General features: G+C 44.3%; 1 protein-coding gene across 5 annotated transcripts; it reads right to left on the minus strand.

The window, feature by feature from the left end:
- Positions 1-919: 919 nt before the first annotated feature.
- On the minus strand, positions 920-20099 carry LOC118208622 (transmembrane protein 198-like). 5 transcript variants are annotated; one of them, XM_035383471.1, is made up of 5 exons: positions 19970-20099; positions 4781-5012; positions 2426-3001; positions 2090-2238; positions 920-1696 (listed from the first exon to the last, which is right to left on the minus strand). In XM_035383471.1, exons 1-5 carry the CDS (start codon positions 19973-19975, stop codon positions 1547-1549), a joined length of 1113 nt encoding a protein of 370 aa, XP_035239362.1. In that variant the 5' UTR covers positions 19976-20099; the 3' UTR covers positions 920-1546. The 5 variants fall into 5 exon arrangements, with proteins under 5 accessions (XP_035239362.1, XP_035239364.1, XP_035239363.1 ...); XM_035383473.1 differs by lacking the exon at positions 19970-20099 and adding an exon at positions 18868-19597; XM_035383472.1 differs by lacking the exon at positions 19970-20099 and adding an exon at positions 18747-19596.
- Positions 20100-23269: the final 3170 nt, after the last annotated feature.

Below are 23269 nucleotides of genomic sequence, written 5' to 3' on the forward strand. Positions count from 1 at the left end.
CTTTGTATCTACTCCAGTATTGATTCATGTAACGAAACCCCAGAGAGCTGTCGCTAATGTGGAAACTCGACATCACCTGCATTCCAGATGTCTGAAGAATCTGCAAGCAGAGGGATCTCTGGGGTGAGGACAGGCTGCTGATGGCACCGACCAATAAGAAGACAGGATCTAAACTCACACCACTGCCTGGGAGGTTCTGTTTTTTTGCCAGTGTGTTTGTCTTCGTTTTTTGTGGACAAGTAAAGGTTGCCGTGTCTCTCCAGAGAAGGACGCAAAAGATTTGAATTTTTGTCTTTTAATAGTTTATCTATACACATTATCAGAGTGCCATTTATGTTCAGTCATACCACAGTTTCAGTATATAAAAGAAAACAATAAAAACACTGAACAATTGTACCTTAACTCATTTCACAGGCAAAATAATACTCTGCTGGGTATTAGTATTTGTCTTTGTCTTCTTTCTTTACTGTATATTAGTCTTTGTGATCCAGAAACAGTGAGATTTTTTAAACACATTAAATTAGTCTTTATGTAGATAACCCCCCTCCCTAACACACATTCGTACCCACATCTCAAGAACAACAAAAACTTTGATCTAATGTGTAATCATATTGAGCTGTCAATTAACACTGACCATTGTTAGCCACTGAGCATTTATCTTTTTCATGGAGCCCTAGCACTACATGTAAAAAGGCACTAGATACTACAAAACAGATGCAAACCTGACCACAGTGCTAAAGTACAGCATCAGTATTCAGATGATTACGGATCTTCCTAACGGTTCAAAGTCCCTGTAAGTGCGATGTGGTCAGGTCTTTGCATAGTCATTGTACTCCTACTTCATTGTACCGTCTTGAATACTGGCTCATCTGAACTGCACAGGAGCCAATCACAGGTCTCTCGATTCCACCAAAAGCACCAAACGCATTCCACAGATCAGGGATCTAGGGAGTGGATCAGGGCTGAGATGAAGGGCAGATTCGAAAATGATTTTCTGGGTCCTCACTACCCACGTGCAGAGCAGATCACACACAGGAAGCATTTACACCTCTGCCCTCTTAGTGTAGGTGCAGGATGTTTAACTTTACACGCCTTAAACATCAGACTCAAACAGGAAGCGGCATTTGTGCGTGTGTCCGTGTCTCTTCCTAGAGCACCGCATTTTTGGAATTCTCCCCCCTCCTTCGAAACGCACCAGCCCTTCGGCCCCTCGGAATGAGCTCAGCGTCTTCCCGTTGCCCCAGGGTGAGGGGGGGTGATCACACGCTGTGGGTCTGTCCCGATTGGCTGAGCTGGGGGGCTATAGGATGGCTCGGTGTGAGGAACGTATTCGGGTCAAAGACCCTGCAGGTGTCTGCAAGTCCAGGCTTGGTTGGCTACCGTGTAGCCTGTAGGTGATAATGATGAGCCGTTAAGGTGGGCTGAATGACCTGTTCTAGTCATTGTGTATTCCTGTGTTCTTAAGCGTAGCTAGGGATGAAATGAGAGGAGTTTCCGGAAGTTTTGGGCAGGGGGGGGGTTTGGTGAGTAAAGCAAAATTCCCCTTTCAGACCCTGATGACGGGGGTGGTGGCCGTGAGAGGCACGGTGGAGCCTGTCTCAAAGTCAAAGTCGATCAGGGTGTGGTTGGCGGTGCCCAGGCTGCTCAGAGAGGTGCCTGTGCCCATCTGCCGATCTCTCAGACTTTGCAGGTAACTCTGCGGGGCGGAGAGGGGAGGGGGGAGGGGAGGAGGAGGGGAAAGGAGAGATCAGAAAAGAGAAAGGAGGGATGAGCAGAGGCAAAGGGAGGGGAGAGACAATGTGGTCAGAGAGTTCACTCTCCCTTTAATGAAGGTAGGAGTGATTCAGCAACACATGCATCTCCACGGTAAACTCACCAAAAAGAAAAGCTGATGCTACAATTAGCAATAAATTACGTTTATTTTATTACAGTATGTGAGAAGAATAAAAAGCATCTTATTGCTGATTTAAAATGGTGGTTTTTCTTTCAGAGCATGCGATCCACCATTTTGACTCAGCAGGATGCACGATGTCTCAGAGTTTTTAAGAGCAGCGGCAGTGCGGAGGCTCAGAGAGGCGGGCAGACCGACCGGCGCCAGCACGTCTCCCGCGTAGCGCTTGATGGGCGTCGGCTTGCGGCGGTACACTCCCTCCTGGCCGCCGGCTTGCTGCCGCTTCTTAGCGTCCCTCTGGCGGATCCTCATCAGCTGCACCCGCTTCTGCCGCCGGCTCACAATGACTGAGACACACACACACACACACACAGACACATACACACAGACACACACACACAGAAACACAGACATTTTAATTCATGATGAACTACGATCATGGTCCATTCTGCACTTTGACATTTGAAATGCCGCAGTTCGGAAGGCATATTGTGACAAAAGCACAGTCCATCCAAAGAGATGCAGGCGACTCACCCTCTGTGTGGGAGTACCCCTCCCCCGTCAGCTTCCACTGTATGAAGACGCCCATCAGGCCGAGCACCGGCCAGACGCCCGCGATGACCCAGCCGTACCAGCAGAGCGGCGCCGTGGGTGTCATCCGCAGCCGGTCGTACAGGTGCGCCCCCAGCGCCAGCGTCTCCACGAAGTAGTCGGCACACGCCGTCAGGACGGCCGCCCCGAAGGCGGCGGTGGAGAGCACGGTGAAGAGGCGCTGCCAGTGCAGCGCCAGGACGGCGCACACGGTGCCCGCGCCCAGCAGCGCGCCCAGCGGCACCCACACCGTGCCCGGGCTGTAGTACGGGCTGGCGGCCAGCAGGGCGGCGATGGCGAGCAGCAGGCCCAGCTGCAGGCCAGTCAGGAAGAGGCCCACGCTGCGCACCAGCATGGTGACCAGGCCGCACAGTGCCCCGATGCCCACCCCGATGCCCGCACTGGCCTCCACGCTCAGCGGCACGTCCAGGATGCGCTCCTTGTAGCAGAGCAGGAAGATGACCACCGAGCCGAACATCAGCCCCGACAGGAACATCACCGCCTTGAAGCAGCGGTACCCTGAGAGAGAGGGAGGGAGGGAGGGAGGGAGGGGCAGAAAATAAAGGAGATGAGAGGAGGAAGAATTAAACATTTTCAATAAAACATGTTCACCACCTGCAGGCAACAGCACAAACACCCAAAGCACGATACACGTGGCACCCTGCTTTATACAGTAGAGATGCTAAATTATACTAATTACCCCGATGACAGTGTGGTAGAACGGTACTCTTATTTAATATGAAATATATACTGTATATGTACAGTATATGAATGTAAATGAAAGACTTGTGCATCTGCTTAAGCACAGGTGAATGTGTTTTGTGCTTACACAGGTTTGTCTAATATTATAGTCAGAATGAAGATTTGAAACCATTCAGTGTGACAAATATACAATAATAGAGAAAATCAGGAAGAGGGCAAATCCTTTTTAAAGGGAAATAAGTCAAAGTGATGCATTTTTTCTAAGCAGCTTTTCCAACCTGCCTAAAATTGTTCTCAATGACTTTTTGGGCACAACAGAACTCACTCACACAACAAGAATATATTTTCCAATATATGGAACGTCTATAATATATTGCAGCATTATAGTGTAAAATACATAGAAATATATATAAGAGATTACTGTTCTTCATATATTGTAAAAAGTATGAAAAATTTATTGATCAAATATCTTGTCAAAAATAATAATTTCAAAAATGCATAGAGAACACTGCACTAACCACTGTGCTAAAGATGAATTCACCATATATTCATGCAAAATATATGTGTCTATCCATATATTCATATGTATATTTCATTATATTTTAGAATGTATGACCATAGATGCTTGTTCAAGGGCGGCAAAACATTTGCTTAAGAATTTTAATCATGTCTGATATAGATGAATAGTACGACATGCCAACAAAAAAAATAGTGAATTTAATTAAATGGGACAGATTAGTTTCTTTCAATATAAATAAGAGGTGAAGGGAGACAATGGAAGACTTTAAACCACATCTGGGCAGTATACAAACAATGCAGTACCCAATTATATCCACAGAGGGGCAGCAGATGCTACATTTATTTGGAGGTCGGAGAGAGCACTCCCACAGTGTGACCCAACAGGGCCTTGCTTTAGAAACCTTAGAGGCTTTCTGTCTGACTACACACAGTGACCCTGCACTCAGATTATGCTGGTAAATTACGGTAATCCACCCATCTCTTCCTCGTTCCCACGGAAACATTCACAGCTGTGGGGTTAATGGGATCTGAACCTGTAAAACCAGGTAATCCAGGTGGCGCATCGTTGCACAGCACAGCAGACGGGAATGTGGTTCCATCTGTCTCTACCAGGTGGGGGGAAAATGGCTAATCTGCTTAATTTATCTGGGCAGGCCTCCCGAGTTTCAAACTGAATAAGCCTAATAGCCATCCTTGTAAGGGAGCCTCTAGTGGATTGACCAAGAACTGCAGTTTTGTGAGCCCACTTCTGCACTAGGGATGTTCGTACTGAGGGAAACACCCAGGAAAATAATCATTTTTCTGCATCAGATTTTTTCTCTGTGTGTGTGTGTGTGTGTGTGTGTGTGTGTGTGTTTCTGTGGGTATGGACAGCCTACACTTGCACACACACACACACACACACACACACAACCACATATATGCTTACTACCGTGCACATGCACAAATACATGCATATGTGCCCATATGTGCACATACATACGCACAGACGCGCAGGCACATGCGCACGCATGTCTGAGCGCCCAGGTACGAGTGCACATCCGTGAGCGTGTGCGGGTCTCCGCGGTCCAGGCTTACCAAAGAAGCAATAGACGATTCCGAACAAGCAGCAGGTGGAGCAGATGAGCGCGGGGACGACGTCGTACTTCCTGTCCATCGCCAGCCGGCACGTGTCCACCTCGGCCACGCCAGGGGGCGTCCCCTCCAGAGGCGGCTGAGAGGGGTCACTCATTTTGGGAGAGACGGCGGGTCGCGCAAAAAGCGGGGTTACTGGGAGGTGACCGCCATCGCAACACGCCTGGTACTCAATCTGCAACCATGAAAAAAATCACTGTATTACACTTCTGCCGGACACATACACTACTTCCAAATACTTTACCGCAAGGGGCTAATAGGGGCTATCACTCCCTATAAACAATACTTAGAGAAACAATACTTAAAGACTCACAATTCATTGAGTGATGTTTAGTGTTCTGAGCCATAAAACCAAACCAAGAACCCACAAGAACCCCATCAGGTTCATGTGAGTCTGCATGTGGCTCCCAATGTCTTTTGAAAAAGAGTGTGAAATCTGACAGCTGGTTGTAGCACCTGTTTGTGTGTGTGTGCATGTGTGGTGGGGGTTATTGGCTGTATGTGTAATCAGCTTTGCTGAACAGATTGAAACCATAAAAAACTGGCAACCATGCGGGAGGAATAAGCTCATTGTGAAAAAGGTCTCTCTCTCTCTCTCTCTCTCTCTTTCACTCAATCGCGCCTCTCTTTCTTGAAGGGATAAATCAAACTCTGGCCTCGGCCATAAGGCTACAGAGAACTGTCTTTCCAGAGCCTTCTTAAGCCACAAGGGTCTCAAGGGCTTTGTACTGTATGGAGGAATCCCGTCAGGAACTTGAACAGACTGCTTATTCATAGCCTTCATGAGCCTCATTCCTGCAAACCAAGCATAGAGTTGCCCTGTCACCTCTAATAGCCCTGGACTGTTTTCACCAGTATGTTTGTAATTACTGAGCTATTATTGTCTACATTTTCTATTTTTTACATCCCATAATACACCAGGAGCTAGACCCGCTCATCTTTTAAGGGGCTGGAGAGTCTCTGCAGAATTTCCATTGTGATATGTTTGTTAAGGACGCTACATACATATAAAGACTGATTGACGTCAGGGGAATAAAACCCGTGTTATTGCTCATATTAGGCTCTCATTCCACTCCTAAGGGGACCATGAATGCTCTCATTTCTGATTAAATTCCCCACCCCCATCCATTTTAACCAGTTAAAAGTCTGATTTATTGGCTCATTGAAATGAATGTATGATTGACAGGATATGGAGCAACTCCAATATGAAACCATTTAAATCAAAGGCTAAACATAAATTATCTGCATGCAGCTTTAACAATAAAAAACTGCAGTTTAAAAATCACATTCCTACATATTCCCAATAAATGTCAGAATGAAGCTCAATCCAATGACCAAATACGCTACAATTATGACATCATGATGTTAATATGAAATTCCCAAACACCCACTGGAGGGGAGGAGAAGAGAGAGAGAGCACGGTGTGTTCTCTGGTTGCTCTGTACACATTCACACAGCTGCTTTCTAATTGGGAAATTTGAACACAAACAAGGCAGCCGGCATAACAAGAAAACAACAGAAATGACGGGATAAGAGAGGGCATAGGAGAGAGAAATTGAGAGAAAGGGGTTATATTTCAGAGCCAATTAAAAGCCAGAGAATGAAGTATCGATTTCCATAGTTCCTCAGTTTCTGGAACAAACTTGTCAATGGAACGCGCCCAAGACCGTGATCCGACTCGGCAAAGAAGAAAACAAGAAAACTTCAGAACCAGGCCCCTCCTCCTGCTGCCTCATTCACTCCTTTTCTTCCCACAGAATGAGAACAGAACTAGGAGTCCTAACCATGACCTGAGCTGGAAAGAACGAGAGCCCAGAGAAAGCTGCGCTTGACTCACTCGTTTGCTCATGTTCCCTCCCCCATCCCTCCTTCCTGTGCCAGACCAAGGCCTGCGGGCCCCCCGTCTCATTCGTTTTACGACACTGAGAACAAGACATGGCGCTTGTGTGATCCAAACATCAAACAGGTGAAACAAGTTTGTGTGTGTTGCTTCGCCCTGCTGTGTGTGTCTTTGGTGTGCCTTCAGCTGTGTGAGGTTCTCCGTCAGGAAAGAAAGCCACCCACCATATCTAGAAATACTCTGAACACAACATCCACACCTGCCTTTATTAAGTCAGGCAGTTCTTACATTGTGATCAAGCCTAAACCAACTGAAAGATAAGACAGGCAAGATACTGCTGAATTACTTTAGATGCTTGCTAGCCTTTTCTCCAAAAATACTTTAATGTCTGCAGGTTGAACTCCAGCCCTGGAGGACCCCAGGGTCTGCAGGTTTCACTGAAGTCCAGGAGGACCCCAGTGTCTGCAGGTTTAACTGAAGTCCTGGAGGACCCCAGTGTAAACAGGTTTAACTCATGTCTTGGACAGCTGCAACATCTGCAGGTTTGACTCCAGTCCCGGAGAGCCAATTTAAGCCATGAAAACCAGATGTGCAGCCCCTTTAACATGCCACTGACTTAAAATAAGCACTTAAATGCTGAAACACCACAGCCCTCCTGGACTGGAGTTAAGCCTGGCACTGCGGCCCTCCAGGACTGGAGTTAAACCTGGCACTGCAGCCCTCCTGGACTGGAGTTTGATTGACTATCTAAACAAACAACCTTTTCATTTTCCATTTATTGCTCATGTTTCCCACTCATCTCATCTTCTTAATATAATCAGTCAACTTCCTGAAGTAAAAATATCAGTATACAATGCATTATCTGCAAATTTCCAAACAGGGTATTCAGAGTTTGACGCACCCCCACACAGTTGTGTAGCGATTAAGTGTCTGAGGGATGCGGGCTCCACTAATGGGCTTCCTCACTGAGCAAAGGTTCTGGGAACACAGTGAAGAAATGCAAGGAGGGAAAGTTCCATTTCAGAATCATTCAGCGATTAGGAGACTGAGGGACTGCACGGCTGAGTGAATCAACAGTCTGTACCATGCAGGAGGTGGGGGAAGGGGGGGGGGGGCGGAGAGTGGAAACACTGGGGATGTCAGTTCCTCATCGGAGAGGTTGGTCCATCGCAGGCAGGCTGGTCCATTAAAGCCTGGCTGTTTTCGGCCCTGGAGCCAGATAGCCCCGACGCCGCGGGTAATGAAGGGCTTCCCCCTGCGCGCCCCTCCGGCCCGACGCGCCTGCTCTCTGGCATTCCGTGGGCCTGGGTCCGCACAGTCCCAACCTCCCCGCCCACGCCACCGCCGCCCCTTGGTGTACACGGCCGGCTGTGTCTGAGGACCCTGGAGAATGGAGGCTTTATGCGGCCGCACAAAGGCTCCGCAGACAGGCCGTGACCCCCTATTGAGGCGAGTTGCAGTGCATGCTGGTTAATCTGCGCCCGTCCTGCACAAAAAAGAGGTGCTGGCAGCTGTTTGCGGTACGAACTCCCTCACCTCAAACCCCCGCCCCCCACCCTGGCTTGAAAGAAGGAATGGGAGAGCTGGGGGGGGGGTTTGTCTTTGAGACCAGAGTGGTCGCTGTGAATGGAAAACAGAAAAAGCGTCCCAGTGCTTGTGACGGTCTTTCTCATTCCGTGTCACTGTGTCTCCCCTGGCCTGATTTACTCAGCACTTTCTAGGCTGTTCTATCCCAGCACCCCCCACATCGTGGGGAACTTTTAACATGACGTATTAACATGTCCAATCACCCTCACCCCATTGTACACAGTGTACAATAGACCCACAAGCTCAGGCATGTAGCTGTTCTTCTTTACAGACCATGTGTTTCCGGAAACTTCTCCCCGCCCTGCGGAATGTGCAGAGCCCAGCTGACGGTCCGGGCCTGCGTGCGCCCCGGATTCTTGGGTGCCTTGTGAGGGTGTGCCTAATGAACGCGGGGTGTGGCGGCAGGGAGAGAGGGATTCCTGGAGACAGCTGAGGTCTTAAGCTTTTCTGCCCTCCTGCTGCAGGGGATCAGTGACACCCCAGGGTGTGTGTAAGTGAATGCCACCCCCCCTTCTCAATGGCTGTGCTGGCGTGAAGCCTGTCTGTCCTGCTATAGCCCCTGCTTCTCCACCACTTCCAGGCTCACTGTGGGCTTTCACTGTGCTGTGGCCTCTTGTGAGCCCCTCCCAGGCTGACTGCACTGTTTCGCTGTGGTGTTGTCTCCTATGAGCAACTCCCAGGCTGACTGTGTCCTATGACCTGAGCCACTCCTGGGCTCATCTTGATTCACAAGGAAGTATGATGACCTATTCACGGTACATGAAAACTTAAGCAAGGGCAAGAAATTAAAATGGGTGTTTGAGCAGACAATGACTAAGGGTGATGAAGGTCCTTTGTAACTTAAATGTTTACACTTGACTCTTCCAATCGTATTGAGACAGGAGTACAAATATATTAGGTCAGCAGTTTGTTTGTTCGATTGATGTTCTATCAAGACCAGCATTTCTATTCTTCACGTGGAAGCTTTTCTATTATTGCAGTGATCAATTAAAGGTGACACTAACACAAACACTTTGTGATATTTACACAAACTGTGAATCCTGTCTTGGGATGAAACATCACCCTACACCAAACACCTCCACCTGGAAACCATGACCTTTAACGTTTCACCTCAAACCCCCTGGCCCACAACTCTACAGGAAGCACAGGCTCACAACAGGAAGCTGAGATCAGTTCCAGGTCATTGCCCTTCCCCAGCATGGGAAGTAGAACAGGAAATGGTGGGGGAGGGCTGGAGTTTGATATGGAGGTTGAATCAATGGGCTTTCTTGCTCAGTCAGCAAAGATTCATAATGAAGAAAACATACAGCACAGAAATTGGCCATGCTGTGGTACAGTCCCATATCAGTATCTAAGAGAAAGGCTACAATACCACTGCATTACCCATTAACCTGATATCACATAGACTTGGCTTCTTAAGAAAAAGCTCAAAGGGGTAAAAGGAGACAGCAGTAAAAGGCAGCTTATCTTAGAAAAAGGACATTGCTCTCCATTTCGTCTTTAGAGAACACAGTACATTTAGAATGATGTGGAATTCTGTATCCATGGCTCCTAAGAGAGTGCATTCCAGAGTGCTAATTATTGCTTTGGTTTTTAATAAAAAAACATTTTCAAAATAATTTGTAACCATGGAAAACAGGTCCATGGTTACAACAGAGCAATATGGAAACCGTGGTTGAAATATAATGGAACTGTAATGACAGGGGCATCATTAATATTGGCTTTCAGGGCTTGAGTGGTTTCTCTTGCTCTCAACTGTGGGGAACAGAGGTAATTCCAGGTCAGGGTGTCACACAGCAAGTCTATGGTGTATGAGACAAAGCTTCACCATTTCCCTCTCACTCATACCAAGTCCCTTCACCTCTCTGTTCCCCATCTCATATGCCACCCCAACTCCCCAAGATTCATCATTATTACAATTATAAAAACGACATATACCAGCTCCTTGGACACAAAGATATATATTAGAAAAGACTCTGCAGGGAAATAATGTAGTTTTTTATTATTACTACTACTAGTATTACTACTCTGAAATATCTAAATCATGGCTGCCCCTTTGTTGCCTCTCTGCTCTCAAAAATAGCCTATTTAGCAAAACTGCAGTCTCCTAACAGACTAACCCTTTCCCTCAACAGTTACCCCAACCAGTAGACCTGTATTTGAAACAACCAATCAAAGGCAAGAAGATACCGGCTCATTTGTCCCAGATGCATGATTACAGAATGGAAAAAGCGACTCTTTCCGACTGATTTTGGGCAAATACTACACGTGGCTGCTATGACGGATGTTCCTCTGCACATCTGCAAACCCGCTCGCCAAGTCCCCCTCAGTCCCATAATGTTTTGCAGCTTGCTAGACTTCATACAGGGGGAAATCCCCTACAGCAGGCCCCGTCTTACCACCCACTCTCAAAAACCCTCCTTGCTGGCAGAAACAGGGGGACTTGGACACAGCACAGATGGCTGTGAAGAGTCTTGATTGTGCTCTGGGCCATGCAGATAGGAACCTCATTCAGACATTTTGTCTGTGAATTTTGAAGCAGGAGAACTGTAGGACACTCTGACTGAATTAAGATTGCAGGAGTTCATAGTTTACAATGAACCAATCCGGAGTGCAACAGAAACAGAAAAAAGAGACGGTGTGAATGGCAATAGTGCTGTGAGCAAAAAAAACGAAACAAAACATTATGCCAACACACAACACCGATGACAAGTTACGAATAAAGTTTTGAGTTATGAGTTTCGAATAAATGTAAATGACCTCCATGCACTGTTTCTTGCAGTAATCTTTCATCAAAGTATATGAGTTATATAAAGTTATACAGGGCAGTGAAAAAGCATTTGCCCCTTCCTGATTTCCTCTGTTATTGCATATTTGTTGCACTGCACAGTTTCAGACCTTAAGCCAAAATATAAAATATTAGACAGGAAGGGGGCAAATACCTTTTCGCAACACAAAGCTATTAGTTTGAAGGGGATATCAGAGACAGAGAGAGAGAGAACCCGAAAGGCCCAAATGTACTTTCACTGCTTTAAGTGCAGCCTGGCCCTTGATTTTTAATAATGCATGCCGTAAAAGGATCCGTCGCAGCCAGATAATTAAAAAAAGAAAAGCAAGAATTACCGCCAGGCGCATTTCCTAAAAGAAGAGCTTAATTCGAGACAGCATGAGGCAGAATTAAACAATGCCTAGGAGTATGGACGTGTATGTTCTGGGAGCAGATCTGGAAGTGATACCAGGTGAAACACTTATGAGGTGAAGCATGCAGAGAAGTTAATTTGCCTCATGTTGAAACAGACTTTAGGCGATTCCACCTCATAACTGCTTTTCTCACTGCTGTGGAACAGCAGTGCATGGTGGAAGATTCCTGTGCCACAGCTGTACTAATAAACAACAGGAGACAACACATTCCTAGACATGTGTGTGCTTTGATATGTGACCGACTGCACTTTTTAAGCAAACATGCAACAATTCTTTTCTTTTCTGAGGTAAAATAACAAATAACTGTTAAAATAACTCAGAAATCAAATCTGAGTATCTCTGAAAGTCCCCAGCTGGCCCCAGCCCCTCGTCCAAGTACTGGCTCACACCATTATAACAGCCAGAACTGAAACTAGTCCATAAACATTGGTATTTTGGTTTACGTTTTCCATTTTTCTACCAATTTGGAACACCCAACTCTTTTTAACACCAGCCACAATTGTTTCAGCAGGTGCAGCTGATGGCATGATAATATCAACAAAAGCATTTATCCAGTCAAAAGAATTGTTGGTTATTCAAAAACCTTTTAGGATGTTAAGTATAAAAATACGCTTTCGCAAAAAAATGGCAATGGTTAACTATTTCTACTGGTATTGATTGTTCCATTAGTTCCATAAATGTAGATCCAAGTTACTATGTGGAAACAGGCAGTTCCCCATTTCTCTGTATAAGTGGGGTCTTTAAATGCAGAAAACCACCAATCACAGTAAACCTCCACAGTTTGCCCCTTCCCACTGCAACAATTGGGACACGCTCCAGAAGAGCTCCGCCTCAGCGAAACATACTTTTCGGCTGATTAACTTTGTAGGGCATCGAGTCGGTACTTCATCAACGATATCAAAGCATACTGGACACCGATTTCAGCCCGCGGGGAGGCGGGTCCAATCTCGGTTGGTTGAGCTGAGACAAGAGGGTGTGTGTGTGAGGGTGTGCAAGCGGAGAATTCTAGAGGGATCAATGAGGTGGAAGCTCAAGTTTAACAAAACCTCCCCCCTCATGCCTTGCATGCGTGATCACCCTTGGGCCTGTGCTGGGTTTGGGTTTGAGGGGTCCCACAGTCTACCTGTGGGCCATGTTCTCATCCCGTGAAATGGAGGAAACTCTGCGGCTTTGTACTGGAGGGATTTTGGCGGCAGCACCCGCATCGCCCAACAAACTGAATTATGGCTGCATTAAGCGAGGCTGAAGACCAGCGTCCGCTGGGCGCAGAGGAGTCCTGTTACGCGGGATTAGAGTCAGGCCCAAAGGAGCTCGCCGTGGGGCCGGTCCCGGCTGCGCCAGCTGGTCAGACACCCTGACCTCGCCCCGAATCCAGCAGCTGTTTCCAGACTGTGTTCCCCCAATACACCAATATAAATACATGCAATGCCACATTGGTCACACTACTTTCTGTGTACCATCACAGGAATTCAAGTAAAAATGGCAAGATAGTTTTGAATTACACTAATTCAATATTCAAAAGTTAAGAAGTGACCCTACAACACCTGGAATTTGGAGTTTTCTTCCCAGTCTCCTCGTGTAATCCCCCCCCCCCCAAGTTTGGAACTGGTGGCATTGCCGTTATGTCACCTGAAGCCCTGCAGGAGACGCTCAAGCTCAAGTGTGGCGCTCCTCAAACGTAAGAGGGCCAGAGACTGGGGGCCGTGTCTGAATCAGCGCACTAGCCTACTATTGAGTATAGTTGCTGAGTACACTCGATAAAAAAGTAGGTCAGGTGAAATTTTCTCAAAAAGCAGTATACTTGAAAATTCCCAGGATGATATACTCATTTCTGGGGGTTCACTGAGTATATTCTGGAGAAAACTTTTCAGGAAGTAAATGACCATTTTGCTCCCATAAATATGACGTTTTCCTTCAACAATGAGATGTGATCATGGCCTCAAGGGTGAAACATCTTATGGTGTAAGGGTTGGAAAACAGTGTGGAGGATATTTTTCACATACTGCCCATTGCGTACTAAAAATTCACACTAAACGGCATGCAGAATGCTTAGAAGACATGCTTCGTAGTACATATTTTGAGGATGCAGTAGTTAAGTTGCCAAATTCGGACACAGCCCAGTTTCAACCCTTTCAACCCTGTAGGCCAGTACAGAAAAGCTAGTGCCAAGACTTTCAGCCAGCTAGGAGGTGCAAATGCAGCCATAACTGCAGAGACTTGGCTGACTTCCCACCATACCCCTGTGGAACAAAGCCAGAACAGCCTGCAGTGGACTCTCAGTTACTGTAGGGTAATGACACCTCAGTTTCAAACTTACAACATCTGGTCTACAGGGTTCAGCCTATGTTTCTGTTGAGTAGCATGACTGACTTTGCTTATCTTGCAGCTGAATCATATAAATCAGTTTTATTTCATACAGAAAAAAAATGTCAGAGTGCTTTACAGATTACATTATATTTTATATTTAACACTCTACAGTAAGATATTTATACACTATGTTTTATTTAATGATAAAGATTCTATAAATTATTAGATCACGAGGGCTAAATAAAAAAACTATAATAATTGATATAATAACAACCACGTTGGTGAGAAAAGAAGCTAACAATTTCTCTACAGTGACAGAATTTAAGAGCAAATCCTCTGCTTGATTGGGTACGCTGTCACACGAACGTGAGGAGAAACAACACAAACGTGAGTGTTCTCTTGCATACTAGTGAAGCTCATGACAGTACAGCTGTGTGGGAAAAGTCCTCCCGTTTGTTTAACTTTCTGACGCACTGGTGTCACCCCTAAGTGTCCCAATGCTAAATACCCCTCAAAGGGATATGTGTATTTAACAATATTAAAATATTTACAACGGTAGGTGGAGGATTGTCTGGTAATCAATGTCTAGACCCTGTGGAGTTCTTTGGACAAGCATAGCTTCAGCAAGAAAACAAGCAATGGACAGTAATAGACCCATATTTACAATTTTTGGGGGTTTTTTCAATGAAAGAATGCCCCACTTGTTTTCATTTCTGGGTCATTTATTTTCTTGGCGAGCATGAGGGCAGGGTGTTTGTCGGACCTGGGCCCCCCGCGAGCACAGAGATTTAACCCAAAAAGAGGGGATTTGGTCAGGCGTGACCGTTAATCCCAGTCACTGTACAGCTACTTTAGCAGGAATCTGAACAAGGCTGAAGCGTGGCTGACCTGGGGTGCAACTAATAATATAATCTGGATCGCAAGGGGTTCTGGGGAGAGAGAGCACATCATAGCGGAGGATTAGGGTTAGGGCCCAACAACTCTTGGAAGTTCAAGCCTAGGTCTTCATGAACTGAAAGGGGAAAAAAGAATCTGTTTTGTGCCTTTAGCCTGCATAAAAGCCATTTTAAAATGCATCACATTTTCCAAAAGTACAGAACAGCCACCTAGGGCTAGACTCTGAAACTGTGCTAGTAGTTCATAACTGTCATGTAATGTGTGTCTAACTGGAGTAGAATTTTAACTTTACTAGTAAAAGTTCAATAGGTGTTTGAAGTTAAACCCAGAAGAATGTGCTTAGCTGGACATAATGGAGAAAAAAAGAATCAGAGGCTCTAAAAGGTGTAAATGTTCATTCATTTAAAAAAAAAATTTAAGAATGGATTCAAAAATTCTTAATCCTAACCCCAATTCTAAACTTTAATCCTAGCCCAAGGAAGCCTCTCAAACCTAATTTTTCTGTTAAGATGGATGAAAAGCAATGTAAATATCAATTCAGTGGAATAGGTACAAGGAAATGTCTTTTGAAGATATTTATTTAGAAAAATGTATTTCATGGGAAAACATACATAAGGCTGTAGTCCTCAAAGTGAAAAATTACTAAATTCTTATCATGCAATGCTTATTAACTACAAAGGGCTTCAAATAAAGTGCTTCCGATCTTCACCTTGTTTTGATTTGGGTCTGTTGCCACAACAAAGCCACAGTGTTTCCTATTGCGGAAGTGCGTGTGTGTCATTATTGTTTGATTGCATCTCTGCAGCGTCTTAGTTGGGTTTGCCATCCGACAATGAATTTTTAAGTAAACAAATGCTTGGTGAACAAAAGCAATAGCAGCTAGAAGTAGTGAAGAAGAATTTAGTATGTTATTTTCCATAGCTAGCATTTTTTCTGTTCTTAAGGCAATTTGCTTTATTTGACCTATATTACACAAATGTATGTATGGCTGATTTTAAAATGCCTGGTAATGCCAACAAAACATTTTCTTGGGTTATTATTTTCCTTGATGTATTATACAAAATACATTTGATGCAGCAAGTTAGGTGTTGCTAATAGCTGGAGAACTTCAACCTGTGATCGTGGTTCAGTTGATCATGTCACAGGCAGCTGGCTAATATTGTTGGCAGCAATATCTTAACTGGACGTTGATACTCAGGTCAGTCTTCCTTTTCCAGCAATTCTATTACATTAAAAAAGGAATCCATCCATTGCATCCACAGAATTAGGAATAAAAGTAAAAGGAGTCCAAGGATGCATTGTGCTGTGTCGCCCCCAATGCTGAGCGGCGTTTATGTGAGCTTCTTGGACTCTCCTAGATCTTATCACCGTACAGCGAACTTCAAGACCTTAACCCACCAAGGTGCACAAATCTGAACACCCTTCGAGAAAATTTAATGTGGGAAAACTTCATCAGACTTTTCTGGTGCTCTTGGTGCAGTTTTGACATCTGACAACATTTTACCGAAGCAGCCTATTATCAAGATTATTTTTCCCAGAAATCTGCGTCCAAAGTAACTTGGAAAAACGTCAATTCTCATAATTCTCAAGCCTCATAACAAGTCTGCTTTCAATTTTCACCTCAGGAGAGGAACAGCGCACTTCATAATGGGAAAGGAACAGGACAAGACTTCACCAGGGAGGCAGAGGCGGAGCCACCTGGTGCTGGCTGGCCGGGAGGTAACCAGAGATGTGCTGTGACTCTTTGGCAGAGGAGCAGAAGACTATCATTACCCCTCCGAGCAGAGGGCGCTCCCACTGAAAGGGGTCTTCTCCTACGGCTCGAGCAGCCCGCGCCATTTCAACAACCCCCGGGGAAGAAAGCACCATGCGGGGGAAAAGATTAAAGGCGTCCATCAGGCGCGGTATGGTAGCCATTATCGTGGGTGTACGGAGGGGGTTAAAAATGAGAGAGAACCCAACTGTGATTTTCAAACTGACACCGCAGTCATAACACTAGGAGAGCAAAAAAACTGTACAGTGAACAGACGTGCCGTACGAGGGTTGGCTGGTTGCAGCTGAGCCATAAACCAGCCCACACATCTCCCAGCACCCCCCCCCCCGATTCTGGAGCATCTTTTGAGACTGCTAACAACACAACATGCCAGGATAACTGCCTGCAGGTTTGTTTTACCCCACCTCTTAGGCAAAACTAAAGATTGCTGTGCAAACGCAGTGTAACAGTGTAAAGGCCCAGACCACTTGCCACGGGACACACCGTTCATAGGCATTTGTAGATACAAAGGGAGACTGGTGCGAGGGAGATGTCCCTGTTTTCCCATGCTATCAAAGGTTAAATTACAATCTAGTCATTCAGAGCTAGTCATTCAGATGTATGTGGCTGCGTGTGTCTGTTTGTGTTTTTGTGTGTGTGTGTGTGTGTCTGCGTGTGCATGTGCGTGCATGTGTTTCAGTTCCATTGGTTTTCAAGACACTTCAAGACTTCAAAACACTGCAGCCAAACATAATTGTGGTGTCATGACGACCGGAAACATCACAGAAAAAGTCTCAATATGATCTGAAAAGTAATTTTGCCTCAGAGCGGAACTTATCCATGAATTCAGCTGTTTATTCCAAAGAACTGTGAAATGCATGTTAATAAGGACAGATGCATTCCCTTCTAGTGCTTCAGCCCAGCAGAACTGCGCTGATATGGTAGGATTGCATGGTTCAACTGAAATATTTCCCTTTTTAGAACTTCATATCAGTGCCCTTTTACCATCAGACATAACGCAAGTCACATTGTTTCCATGCAATGTGCTCTTTGACAATTCAGTTTTCCTCTCTGCTCTGTATTAAATGAAATTTTAATTGATCAATCAATGCCTAGCCAACTGTGCATGCCACAAGCACGGGACCTCGTGTCACACTGCATGCACAAATAAGTGTTTAAACATGTTTATGCACAAGTAATAGGCTACGTTTAATGTGTGGACTATTCTTAATGTTGTGGATATTCCAAATAACCAGCTTAATTTTGTACCACTACCCCAAATTGTGACCCTTGCAGCAAGATAATGTAAGCAAGCAACCACACAGCCATTTCCTATCTCTGGTTCTTTCTATGTTGAGTACATCAAAATAAATACGTCCAAGTTTCACACTGCAATTACATGCATCTGTGCTGACACCGAGAAGCATCTCGAGTGTCTTTCTGTGTCAAATATCGACGAAGGACAACTAGGTTGGCAGTCTGTACATCTTATACGTAAGGACTGGTTGGTTTTTCCTTGGGACAGCTAAAACTAATAGACAGGCGTTTGGTAACCTTCAGAAACGAGGAAATGTTTGTCACGCCATCATATCTCTAAATTTCTCACGTGGTACCAGTGAACAAAACTATACTGATCAAAGTGAAACAGTTAACCATAGCCTAACTAAATAACTCCAAATGGCTAATTCGACAAAATAATTTCTGAAAACTCTAAAATAACAAGGGATGCAACAATAATTGCTTTACAATGTTTGTGTTATGAAGACCTGCAGCATTTCATTTTAACAGCACACGGATGTGAACGAATATGAAGTTTGTACAGTAAAGCAAATATTTGGCCACAATCTGAAATACGCCAGCTCATAAAAGTTTGGCTGACTTAGACTAATATAAGCACATAAATTAAAATGGTTAGTTTATGAAAATTACCACAGCCTAGCAACTGAGCCGCGCACACTGTAAAAACGCAATGCAACCACAGTGCTGGAATGCGCTGAATTAAAAACAACAAATTAACGTCAGGCAAGTGATGAATGATAATATGCAGTAGCAGAATAAACAATTTAACATCACGCATCCACCAAATGTTTAATTTCTTTAAAAACAAAACAAACAAAAACAAAAATACGACCCGCTTCACATGCAGTTCTGCAGCTCACCTACTGTAAACTATCTCTTGAAGCGCTTCAATCTCACTCACCAGTCACTTAAAGTATAGCATTCCTGCAGCAACAAATGCTTTACTGCGAGGAAGAAATATTTCCGCCTACAACACAAGACATGTATTACGTTGTAGCAACTATCACAAGGTCAGACACACTTACCAGGCTTGACTAGGTGGCAACGTAGCTGGTCTCCAGCGATGAATTATAAAACCTTTATAAAACTTATAAAGTTGTTCCTTTTAGCTAGTTAACTAGCTAAGTCGCAAAGTGGGCTACGTACCAATTATGCTACTTTTTATTATTTTTTTATTTTTAGAGATGCTTGGCCGCCGTGCCTGGTGATTATCTTCAGAAACTGGTCCATTGGACCATCTTAAAACAGTCCACTTCTGAAAACACTGGTCATTTTGCGCAAATGCTCGGATGAGTGCTGCCAGTATTTTACTGTAACGTAGCCTATCGTCAATCAGCTCTCATTTTATGATCTGAACGCACTATAGGCTAGTTGGTAGATTAGCAAAAATAAAATAATACAAATATGTTATTGTCGTTTTTACATGTGTGTAGCCTGTGTGTCAGAGAAGTAAAAAAAGTTCACGAACAATCAAAATGTTTGCGGTTTAATCTGTCTCTTTTTCCCCTCCCCTACATGATGCCTTGCTCGGACCGAAGTCTGGGAGGTTCCTTATCCCACTGCCTTCTCGTATTCACGTTCGAAACTTTTTTTATCCGGGGCTATTTCTTCTGCAACAGCTGAAACTGTTTGACATCATAGACGGATAGGGGACCATCTGTGCCGGCTCGGACGAAGAGGGATTTTGGAGCAAACGCACGCAGAAGATGCCTGTATAGGGTTGCCAGATTCTGGCTCTTGACCATTTTATGTTAGATCTACAACCTGACAAGCTAGTAAACCTATACATTTTCTAGGCCCCCATTCACAAAAGTCTTAAGAAGCATTACAATAAACTACACATGAACAGTGAAATGTTTTTCTGTCCTCCTCTTTCACACTGGACTGGAAGGTCCTTGGTAGCCTAGCTACTTGCGATATCAATCAGTCAATGAATTTCCATGGTAATAATTTTCCATTACCATTTCAGGATGCCAAAATGTTAAATCGTTAAATTATAAAAAGTAAAGTTATAAACATTTCAGTCTGACCAAGCTACTGATATTGCAATGTTCGGGTTCAGGGAGTGATCAAAAACTTTACTTTTACTTTACTGCCATTTATGAGATGTTCCTGCGCGGGGTGACTTACAAAACACAGTATTCGGTTGTCATTTGAAATTCACATTTCATTATTAACTTTATACCGCAAGATAAAGTTAACAATAGTCGAAAGAAAAAATTTAAATTGCAACATTTGATTTACCCACCTGCATCACAACCCGAGTAGAAGGGCTCCCCACAAAAGGGGGATTACAAATTTGGCAACTCAATGCCTGACGTGTACATTTGGTCACGGCGTTCCTCCTGTCCCAGCCGTTATTTCTTTGTGTGTGCGTATGGTGGAGTTCAATGAATTTACATTTGGCTGAGGGGAATAAACTAACATAAGAGTTTTTGTTTCCATCATACATTATTCATGTCACATAATTTTTATAGCCGCAGGAGGGTGCAATCAGTGAAAATGGCATAATAGCAAGCTGACAACCAAGAGAACTGATACTGCTCTTTTTTCCTGTGTAAGTAAAGGACAGTTTATGCCACAAAGCTCCTATTTTTGATCAACTTAACCAGCTCTCAGCAACAGCATTGGGCCAACAGCAACACACAGCAAACAAGTGACAACTCCTAGTCTGATATGAGTTTGAAATGGTATGGGGGGGGGGGGGGGGGGGGGGGGGGGGGGGGGGGTTGTGTGTGGGTGTGTGAGAGAAAGAGAGAAAGTGTGTGCGTGTGCGTGTGTGTGTGTGTGAGAGAGAGAGAGAGAGAGAGAAAGAGGACTGTGAAAGAACTGTGGAAATGTGTTCTCCAGTTGCTTTGTACATGTTCACAGAGCGGCTTTCTAATTGGGAGATTTGAACACAAACAATGCAGCAGGCATAACAAGGAAACAGCAGAAACGATGGGTTAAGAGAGGGCATAGGAAAGGATATTGGCAATCTGGACGGACTCCAAGGCTAATGGCACAGAGAGATAACCACAGTCTTTAAAAGCATGGGGCAACAAAAGGAAAATCAGTGCAATCTTTGGGATTTCAGACTCCTCACCAGCACAGATCTTGGCTTATTCGAATTTGAGACACCTGCGGTTTCTGCAGTGTAAGCATTCAGAAAGGAACCAACATCACAAAGTCTAATTCTCCACCAGCCCGTACTTATACTGCATATCATCATTTAAGATGCTTACAGTCTCACCATATGGAATGGAGCCGACCTTGACCCCGTCTCAGGGTCTTTCTTTAGCCCACTTAGTACCCTGGAGTATGGCTGATATGCAGGCATCACCCACTCCAGGAATCCCAACCAGTGGAGCCAGTATCCAGGGCAGCTATTAAGGAACTGTTTCACACATTCATTTCATCCCATCCCTACAAACTGTGCCTTACAACAGTATGCGCCACAAAAACAAGATATGTAGCGTGCTTTTCTACTGCCTTCAAAGAAGATCCAGATATAATATTCAGACAAACTAGGGACTAACACAACTTCTGTATTTAACTGATAAAATCCAGTGTTTGTCAGATCCTGCCAGCAGTGAAGAGTTCCTGCTGAGAATCTCTCCTCTTTTATGTCCCTGTGGGATAGCCATTTCAGCTGAGCCTGCTGTTTCATTTTGACTGTAATGCTGTTCCTTCAGTACACTGGCTCTGTACATTGTTCTCTTTCCTTGAGCCTCACAGAGGGGAGCTGCAGATAACAAAGCATAACATAAACATTAATATTTATGTTCTGTACTGCAGCGTGTCTCATCTTCGGCAACCGAAGTGGCCACCCCAGTGCGTGCTCGCAGGAACCTGTGGCTCCCACTGCTGTTTGTGTTTAAAAGACCCCAGGCGCTTAAATCTTTATTGGCAAGACAACTGGAACAGTATAGCCAGAGGTTTTACAGAATGCATACAATATGGTCTCTCTTTCATTCTTGCTCTCTCACTTTCTTGCTGTCCTACTCTCTCGGTCTCTCTCAAATTCAAGATCAAAATACTTCAGTGTTGGCATGATTAGGGAACTTGTCGCTAAAGCACCCCCCCCCAAAAAAAAAACCCTTCCTCCCTCCCTCCCTCCCCCTCTCTCTCTGACACATACACAAACCCATTAAAGAGAGAGGGAAGGAGAAAGAAAGTTGATTGGATGCCACAGGCAGGAAGTGGTTAACGCAGTCCAGATGTGGGGAACAGGGACTCCCCTACGTGCTACAGCTGGGCAGAGGTGTGGAGAGAGCTGGGCCAGCTGCTTTAATTAAACTTCCATCACTAAGGTTTTCAACAAACAAACCCTCAACCAGAACCAGAAATGAAATATCACAGTATTCATGATTAAAACTGGGACCTCCATCTACCCCACATTTTAGTCACTTCTTCACTAGGTCAACATGTTTTTCTAAAAGCTAACTATATCTTATGTTCATTTACCCACTGTTGCTTGTAATTTGGTCCCTGTGTAATGCAGTGATGAAGTAATGCCCTTGGGAATAAAGGTGTTATTTGAAATCCACTACGCAGCGAAAAAGATGGACTTGGCCTCCCACTGGTGGTGATAGATGGAATATTTGTAAGGGAACACATTTGAGGATTGTAGTTCCTTTTCAGTGCATTTCTTTTAGTTTTATTCAATTCGCTTTGAGCATATAGTTTCTTGTGTCTGTGTTCCTGTCAAACAAACTTGAGAGGAGGGCCCAGAGGAGTGACTGGCTTCCTGAGGGCAGGATTTCAAGGTTTCACATTTTTTTGTATCATTTCCTAAGAGTCAACTTGTATTTCAAAAGTTTGGCAGTTGGCGGTTAAACCTAAGTAGATACATTAGACAGTATACAGTGACTAAACTCAAAATCATAAATTGTCAGTGTCTTCATTTGGTGTAGGTCCAGTTCAATAATTAGATGAGTTAAGCGCATTATGTCAGACCCTCTACATATATTTATATTGGAGAACAAGCTTGCACTTGTCAAGGAAATGCAATACACCCCAAGCATAAAAGAAATGAATTCATAGCAAAAGATAATACACCCATGTCAAGTGTTTATTATTAGTATTTTGTTACTTTTTGAACCAATAATCTCCCACATAGGACATTAGTTTATAGGGTCTTTTTAAAATAAACTGATTGTTTATATGCAAAAGAATCTCTTTAAGTTACTTGAAATATTAAAAAACTATGATGAATGAACTTTTTCTTAAATTTAATATCTCCTTATTTAATGCGAATGCCAGATGCTTAAATGAAACACAGGGCCAAAGCATGTCAAAATCAACTGTAATGTCTATATTATGTTTCATTCATTAAAATTAATGTTCATTTCAGGTAACAGTTACATAGCCACATTACTAGATTTGTGTAAACAACATAGAATTTCTTTTGCGTCAATATTTTGCTCAGCGCTCATCGGAAACACTTTTTGATAAGAAATGTTTGCTTATAATTTTCAAATGTAGATTCATGGTGAGCAACATTTTCAACACTGGGGGGCGCTGTATACCAAACATATGAATTGCAGAGAAAGGCTTGACATGCTGC

Source organism: Anguilla anguilla, chromosome 11 (assembly GCF_013347855.1).
Source record: "Anguilla anguilla isolate fAngAng1 chromosome 11, fAngAng1.pri, whole genome shotgun sequence".
NCBI lineage: Eukaryota > Metazoa > Chordata > Actinopteri > Anguilliformes > Anguillidae > Anguilla > Anguilla anguilla.